We start from the raw sequence: 8,784 nt of genomic DNA on the forward strand, positions 1-8,784 counted from the left end.
CGTGTCAAAAGTGCGAACAGCGTCGCGTTTCCAAAGACGTAACACCGGCCGAGTTGGAGGATAGCATTTTTGACCGCTGATCCCGGCCACGTGCGCCGCGGGGAGGGGGTGTTTGGCAATCTCCAATCGCACGTACGAGTATTCGTATAAAAACGTGCCAAACGCACACTGTGCGACTTCGATATGTCTTCTAACCCCTCTCTTTCTCTCTCGTCTCTCCTCTCTCCGCTCTTCTCTCTCTCTCTCGCTTTCTCCCCACTCCCACCGGTCTCTCTCTCTCTTCTCTCTCTCTCTCTCCTCTCGTTCATTGCCGCTCTCGCGCTGCGACGCTGGAGTGTCAAGGTCCGCCCTCGTTGGTAAGCAGCGCGCTGCGCAAAAAAACTCGATATCTCTCTGGCTCGCTCTCTCTCCCACTTCCCCTGGTCGCTAGTGTAAAAACTCGCACCACTGCTGAAAAACTCCAGCGACTGCCGAGTCAGGCCGTCAGCGGGTTGGACGCGCGCGCGGTGTTCGTAAAAAAACATGTGTGATTGACATCCACGCTGTTGTTCTAGGCAACGGACGACGCTGACTCGCGCCTAGCGGCATCATGAGCTGAGCATCGTGGTGGGTGAATTGACAGCATTATTTAGGCGTTGAATGTTAATTGTATATATATTAATATTGCATATTATAAACAGTGAATCATATCCTGACATATATATTTATCATTATATAATTGATGCAATAATAGTCTGGTGAACAATCTTGTACGGTGATGCTAATTAAACTTTTATAGTCACGTTGCCTTTAGTATAGTTACCTATTACACAAGTACAGTGCTTAAGTTTAAAATTCACCCAATACTTGTTAGAGTGAGTTTGTTATTTGTTTTAAATTGAATCTGCGATTATGTTTAGGTTAGGATCTTTTGTAAGCTACTACGACACGATAATTAATCATTAACTAATAATTAACTGCAATTAAATATTTTGGTGGTGAAATTCTTATATAAATACATGTCAAAGATAAGAGGCAAACGTTAACGTAATCATCTTAAAAACGTTTGCCACTCACTTTATTTATTGCGCGTCCATCGGGTTCAAATCACGTTGATCAGAATTGAAAGAAATTCACGGACGCTGGCATAGATTAAACAACGCACTGCCCGTGTTTAACGCAACTTGTTGTTACGTCCCTTCGGTGCACATATCGTTGTTAATTTTTGCACCACCATGTATTATCTTTGCTGTTTCTCTCATGAGGAGCAGCACCGCCCTGTGTTGCCTTCTCCATTTCTTCATTGAATAGCACCGTGCTGGTTTACTTCTCTGCCTGTTAAGTACTTCCCTGGTTTACCTTCTCTATTTCCCCATTGAACACCACATCCCTGGTTTACCTCCTCTATTTCTCCGTTGAACACCGCTCTACTGAATAACATCATCGACGAAGACGTTGCGCGTCTTGTTTCAGTGCGTAACGGCGCGCCGGGGTTCGTGAACCTATGCGACGCGCTCAACGCATGGCAGCTGGTGAAGGAGCTGAAATGAGCGACGGGGCTTCCAGCCGCAGCTTCCTTCAAGCACGTCAGCCCCGCAGGTGAGCGATAATTATCGTCCGTCCGTCCGCGGCGGCGGCACTGACCAATCCGTCGCCGCGGCGACGTCTCGCATCCGCCGATATACGTATTGTATATAAGGATATATATATATATTTACCTCCGCCACGGAGTGGAGCGGAGGTAATGTAATCGGTCTCGTGTGTGTGTGTGTGTGTGTGTGTGTGTGTGTGTGTTGCAGCGCAGCGTCAACAAGCTCGCGCAAACGCGCCCGGTGCGTGGAGGCAATCAGCTTCCGGGAACTTTGGCAACAGCGAAACCCCGCCCTTTTTTGGTCCATATTTAGATGCAGATATCTGAGACAAGGGGCTGAAAACACTCGCGAACTGGGGCGCAAATCCAACGGCGACATTTCGGGATGGACGGCTTGAGGCCATCTCAACGGTCCCTAAAACTTTTTTTTGGATGGCGCGCCTGCATGCATAAGCACGTAGTGGCTCCTACAAGAAAAATTTCCAGAAATGCTCTCAATCAGCGACTGACGGCGCTCGCTCCATTGGCTCGCTAACGGCGATGACGTAGGCACTACTGCCAGTATAGAGTTATGTCTATGACAGAGCTTATTACGAGTGTCAGTACGGCGCTCGCACGTGGGTGGTGGCGGCTCTAGATGCTATCTTCAACGCGGCTCAGCGCTCCGCGTGGGTGCCTGACTGCGTAGCGTTCGAGGTTTTACGCAACCTATGACTTCCGCCTGGCGCGTGGCGACGATACGTCAGTGCGAGCACCTGCGCTGCGTGGCGCGAATACGCGAGCACGGGGTGGCGTGGCCGTGCCAGTATTTTACACGTAGCGTAGTAGAATACTTCGCAAGCAGGCAACAGCAACAAAAACTCGCCCCTGCCGGCAGCGCGTCGCAGGGCGTAATGCTATCCCCGGGCGTGAGGGAGGTGACCGCAACGTGGCAGCACTAGTGTTAGGATATGTGTAGGATTAGGGTTAGGGTCAGGGTTAGGGTTAAGGTTAGGGTTGGGTTAAGGGTTTAGGGTTTAGGAATTAGGGTTAGGTGTTAGGGTTAGGGTAGGGTTAGTCATTAGGGTTAGGGTTAGGTTAGGTTTTTTGCATACATGATATCTGTCTCAGCACCATAGATAATTTTTGGTGGATCCAATGGCTATGATATAGCGCGGCGACAGCATATATATTTAGTGTGAGGGTAGTGTTTTACGTACGTACAACATTTTTCAACCGCAGTTAATGATTTAATGGAGCCAGTGGCTGTTGTAGAACCAGCCGTACGTTGTGCTTGCCAAGCGTGACGATCACACTTCGTACTCTCGTAATTACTAGGCCCAACGAGGCTGTGGCACTCATTGTCCTAGACATTGTCTTCTAACTCTTCTCTCTCTACTCTCCTCTCGTCTCTCTCTCCCTCGCTCTTCTCTCTCCTCTCTGCGTCTCTCTTTCTCCAACTCTCGCACGGTCTCATCTCTCTTTCTCTCGCTCGCTGCGTGTCAAAAAGTGGCGACCGCGTGGTTTCGCAAAAAGACGTAACACCGAGGCCGAGGTTGGAGATAGCATTTTGACGTGCCAGGTCCTACAGTGCGCGCGGGGGAGGGCGGGTGTGGCAATCTCCAATCGCCGGTACGCGCTAGATTCGTTAAAAACGTGGCCAAACGACACTGTGGGCGACTGATTGTCTTCTAACCCTCTCTCTCTCTCTCTCTCCTCATCTCTCGCTCTCATCTCTCATCTCGCTTTTCCCACTCCCGCACGGTCTCTCTCTCTATCTCTCCTCTCTCTCTCCTCTCTCACTCTCTCTCTTGGCTCCGCTCATCAGCGCTGGCGTGTCAAAGGATCCGCCCTCGTGTAAGCAGCGCGCTGCGCAAAAAAACTCCTATCGTCTCGCTCGCTCTCGGTCTCCCCAGCTCACGGTCCCGCTAAGTGTAAAAACTCGGCACCACATGCTGAAAAGAGCTCCGCGAGCTGGCGAGTCCAGGCCGTCAGCCCGGGTGGACGCGCGCGGCGGTGTTCGTAAAAAACATGTGTGATTGACCATCACGCTGTTCGCAAACGGACGACGTGGATCGCCTAGCGCCAAAATGAGCGAGCATGTGTGGGTGATTGACAGCATTCTTGCTTTTCTTGTAAAACGTGTTACCCTTGAGGCGCGCCACCGCCAACAAAATGTATAGGGGGCCGTTTGAGATGGCTCTAGCCGTCGATCGCGAAATTTTGTTGATTGGCGCAAGTTTTCGCGGAGTTCGTTTTAGAGCGATTCAGGTTAATCTGTCTAAGAGGACATAAGGGGGGGGTATATGAGTGATATTGGTATAGGCCTGGCTTGAATATTTGAATATGAGAAACTTTGGTAGTAAAAGATTTCGATATTCATTTAAGGATTGATATTTTATGAAACGCTCCAAGTCCTGTGATGATGCGAGCAGCGGAGGTACGCACCGCACGCGGCGCATGTCTGCTCAGCCTACGCCATACTCGCTTACACGACCTCTACATACACCGCGGTAAGTGTCGCCTCGTGTTCGTCGCCTCGTGTTCGTCGGCTCCTCATTCCCGATGCCAGTCTGTCACCCACGTTTACGCGCACTGGGTGAATGTGCGCCGTCGTCGTTCACACAAACGGTTCGTCGCTCCTTACCCGCCGACCCGGTAATATCAAACTCCTAATTCATCGTCACTGGGTGAATATCGCGCGTCGTTCGTTCACCCAACGGTTCCGTCGCTCCTTGCATTCCACGAGTCTTTAATTTCAATTCCTCTGTTCTCTATGGGTGAGTGAGTGTCAGGTCATGTTAGTTTATATCGTTCACGTCGTTCTCGCCGTCGCTCTTGCATATCCCGACCTACACTGCCTCTCCCTGAGATCTATCTGTTTACATGTTCACCTAATGTTACTCATCTGTCGTTCCCCATAATGAGCCGCGTGAGGAGAGTGATGGTTCCAACAAAATCAAGATTTTGAGGGATAAGGATGATACTTGAAAAAAAATCAGCATAATTTCGGCATAAGAAGTATAGCTGCCTTAGTGAATTACGTGCATGACTTATTAGATTGGGGAGATAGAAAATTATTATGACATTAAAATACTTTCATCAATAGGAAAGAGACAAAATTTCTGCGCCAAAGCATGTGGGAATGGCCACCTTACCTACTGGCATTGATGTAATAACAGAAAAAAATCTAACAACTTATTGAATTTCATATTGTACCTAACTCATTTTTTACCGCGCGCTACATGTTGTATAGCTCCATTTTTACCTGTCAGGTGCTCATAATTATATACCTGCATCTGTTGTCGTTCTTGGTTCACACATATATATAATGAGATATAAATAATACAGTCCTATCGATCTATGCGTTCCCATTAGCCTGATCCCCTGTCGTTCCTCAGTCCCTATTCAGTGTTGTTTCTGGTTCGCGTTTTTTCCTTGTCATTTCCTTTGTTTCCTAAATTTCGTGGCGCAGTTACCTTGTTTACGCTTCATTTGTTTAGTTATATTTAGTATATACCATTATATGTACTTACCTGTTTACCTTAATTTGTTACCTTAACTTTGTTACCTACTCTGCAAGCAGCGTTCGCCTCATTCTCCTTATCTGGTCTGTGATTCATGTTCGTATTTACTCGCTCATTATTCACCTAAATCTTTCCTTTCTGTCGTTTCGCTCGTTCCGCCCTGCTCCTCAATTCATGTTGCATCACCACTTGTCATTCCCGTTCATGACTTCTGTGCGCTCTCGTTCCTGTCGATCTGTCATTCCGGGTCTAAATTTCTCATCCTCGTTGAGTATTTGATACATGTCCCTATTACGTCCCATGCCCCCCGTTACTCGGCGTGCACCTATACGTTAGACATACGTTCACCTATAAACCCATTGCTTTTATCTGAGACTTATGTCTGTCAACTTTTCTAATAAGTGGCTATGGTGAACAATAGCCGCATAAAGGTGAGAGAAAAGCCAAAACTCAAGTATAGGCAGCTGCAGGCGGCACTATGAGAGACATCCTCACGGGCCAATCAATGGTTGACAGCAGCTTAGGGGAAGAGCAGAGTGGCCATCAGCTTCATTATAGGGATAAGCTTGTTGATGCACATGTTTACAGGTGTTCTTTTTCTTGTTTGATATTCGTCCATATCAGGAGCGTATAATTGAACAAATATATATTTAGTCATATATCGTCAAGCATATGAAACATAATCATTATGACATAAAATCATATGTGCAAGCATATTTGTCATTATACGCTCCTGGTCATATATAATATAATATATATATATTTTTTTTGGGATGATTTTCGCGTACAAGTATTTTCGCGAAATTCAGACTTGACCGAGGAATTTCGAGGAGAGTGCTAATTTCGGCGTCGGTGCAATTATGTATGGACTTCTGTATTATTCGTAGAATGATTCGCGTGTTGTTATTTCGCGTCGGGACGTGAATCCGGAAAATTAAAAACGCGAATATACAGCATAAAAGAACACGTCTGCTCTCCTGCGGGCCACCAACCGGATATTCACGTGATCGCCTAAGCAGACGCCACACAAGAAAAAAATGCGCTGGCGGCGCACGGCAAACATAAACAGCCACTCGTGCAAACATCCAAAGTTTAGATAAACAGCATCTTAAGTAAAGAGAATTAAAGGCCGTAGTTTACTTGCTCAGGGGGTGTGATACGTGCGATGTCATACTCGCTGCTGTTGCACGAACCTGCGCATGTAAACACTCGGCAGCAGGTAACCTCCTCGCCATTCTGTCTACAGCCAGATTATTAACAATAAGCGCGCGGCGCAGCCAACACAATAAAAAATAAAAATCAAGCGACGAGCTCTCTAACCGTAAACGCATATTTGGCAAAAGCAATTAATTATTACCCAGAACACGTATTATTTACCTGCCACATCCCATCACGCTGTAAATTAAGTAATTTAGCTGTAATTGCTATATGTGCAAGTTACGTAAATACACGCTGTGAAATACGTAACACACCCCTGGAATACGAATACACCTGTGAATACGAAACACGTCCTGTGATATATAATAACACCGCCTGTTTTTGGGGAATAACGTTTAAACTACACGCTGTGAATACGTATACACCACTGTGAAATACGTAAACATCACCTGTGAAATACGTAATACAACCTGTGATACGTAACAGAAAAAAACCAAAAAAAAAAAAAAAAAAAAAAAAAAAAAAAAAAAAAAAAAAAACAAAACCCGCCCACCTGTGAATACGTAATACCCCTGTGAAACGTAACACATCTGGTGAATAGTAATACACCTTGAATACGTAACACACCTGTGAATACGTAATACACCTGTGAATACGTAAACACACCCTGGATAACACCTGTGAATACGTAACACACCGTGAATAACGTAAATACACCTGTTGAATTACAGTAATGACACCTGTGAATAACTAAGCACACCTGTAAAATACGTAAGCACACCTGTAAATACGTAATACACCTGTGACATACAGTATAAAGATAATACGCGCGTCATACGCAATCAACACGCTCCGATCGCGCCACCAACCAAGTACGCGCCAAGCGTCTCTATGTTTAATTTACGATTTATATTTTCTCTCCCTCACCACTATACTACGCCGCCACCAGTTCGTCGGCGGGCCGCCGCCAGCGCCTCTAGGAATACCCGCCGAACGAACGTCGGGCTGCCGGCGCGCGTTGCCGACGACAACGGCCACTACGTCCGCATCGTCGCCTAACCGCCGCTCCGGCTCAGACTTTCATCGTGAGCTGTTCAACGTTAACGCACGGCGGCGTTCTACCATCGACGAGCCCCGCAACTACAGGCAGTGGGCAGGCAAAGTCGCTGCACATGACTGCCGCGACGAGAATCGGCCACTGCCGGGCCGCGAGACGCGCTCGGAGGCTTTCCTGACGTGCCGTAACGCCGCAACATGCGGACGTCGCCGTCGATACGCGCCTCCAACTAACGCGAAGTCAGCGCGGCTTCCGAAACAACCCGCGCGCGCTGGCCCACCGCCGCCACAACAACGACAAGACCGCCGCATCAGCCACTGCCGCGGAGCACCTGAGGCGAGAGATTGCCGCGACGTGCCGGTGAGAGGAGCTGGCGAGCGCGCCACGGTGTTATGGGGCGTCCGCTGCGCACGTTCGCTTCGCTGCCGGCGCCAGCCAACCGCTTGCCCATCCCCTGCACATCCTGCACCTCGTGCGGACACCGCGCGACCGCCTCAACTCTGGCTGACGAAAGCTTCCCTCACGTTCTAGCCGAGCAACCTTGGCAAGCAAACAGTCGGCGACATGTGCGCCCAAGATGCTGCTCGCTAAACTTTCGGCGAGGCGCCCTCCGCCGTGGTAGGCGCCCACCTACGAGGTGTTTCGCTACGAGACCGTCGCGCAACCGACCCCGCTCGCGCCGCGCGCCGGTTCCACTCGTCTGCCACGAGTGCGGGGGGGAGTACGTGGCGACTCACGCCGCAACCCCGGAGGGGGTGGGTTTGAAGCACCTTTGTACGCGCGGACTTGGAGAAACGGCACGCGTGACGAGCGACATCGGAGACTAACAGCCATTCTCGCAGAAGCGAACGCGGCACCTGCCGCGAGTTTCATTGCAGACAAGCTGGATACGAATTCCTGTAGCGTGAACGCGCGACGAACATGCTGTCGGCCTGAGCCGCCGTGAGAAGAAGCGGTGTCGTGTGTGTGTGTTGTGTGTGTGTGTGTGTGTGTGTGTGTGTGTGTGTGTGTGAGTGTGTGTGTGTGTTGTGTGTGTGTGTGTGTGTGTGTGTGTTGTGTTGCCGTTGTGGTGTGTGTGTGTGTGTGTGTGTGTGTGTGTTGGTGTTGTGTGTGTGTGTGTGTGTTGTGTGTGTGTGTGTGTGTGTGTGTGTGTGTTTGTGTGTTGTGTGTGTGTGTGTGTGTGTGTAACGACAGGTTATCGTTGATGACAGCTAGAGATTGTTGTTTACTGACAGGTAGCAATGTCAAACCTCGTTGGAATCAGCTAGAGGTGTGTGAACGACAGATAGCGAGTGTCATCGTTGGATCAGCTAGAGTGTGTTGTGTGTGTGTAGTGGTGTGTGTGTTGTTGTGTGTGTGTGTGTGTGTGTGTGCTGTGTGGTGTGTGTGTGTGTGTTGTGTAACGATAATGTTACCCCGTTGGATGCAAGCATCAGCATGGACCACACTGACCACCTCTCTACTTACATCAGCTAAATGCACACACACATACA

The 8,784-nt window shown here is 48.8% G+C and overlaps 1 protein-coding gene across 1 annotated transcript in view; it reads left to right on the plus strand.

Annotated features, from left to right (window-relative positions):
• LOC106814655 overlaps positions 1–8,784 on the plus strand; it is a gene marked incomplete at its 3' end in the record, with an annotated part of 43,674 nt that overhangs the window by 16,324 nt on the left and 18,566 nt on the right. Inside the window, 1 exon segment of the mRNA XM_014818999.1 lies at positions 1,453–1,578. Coding sequence (XP_014674485.1) covers positions 1,453–1,578 — 126 coding nt within the window.

The sequence above is a fragment of the Priapulus caudatus genome, unplaced genomic scaffold, assembly GCF_000485595.1.
Source record: "Priapulus caudatus unplaced genomic scaffold, Priapulus_caudatus-5.0.1 Scaffold957, whole genome shotgun sequence".
Taxonomy (NCBI): domain Eukaryota; kingdom Metazoa; phylum Priapulida; class Priapulimorpha; order Priapulimorphida; family Priapulidae; genus Priapulus; species Priapulus caudatus.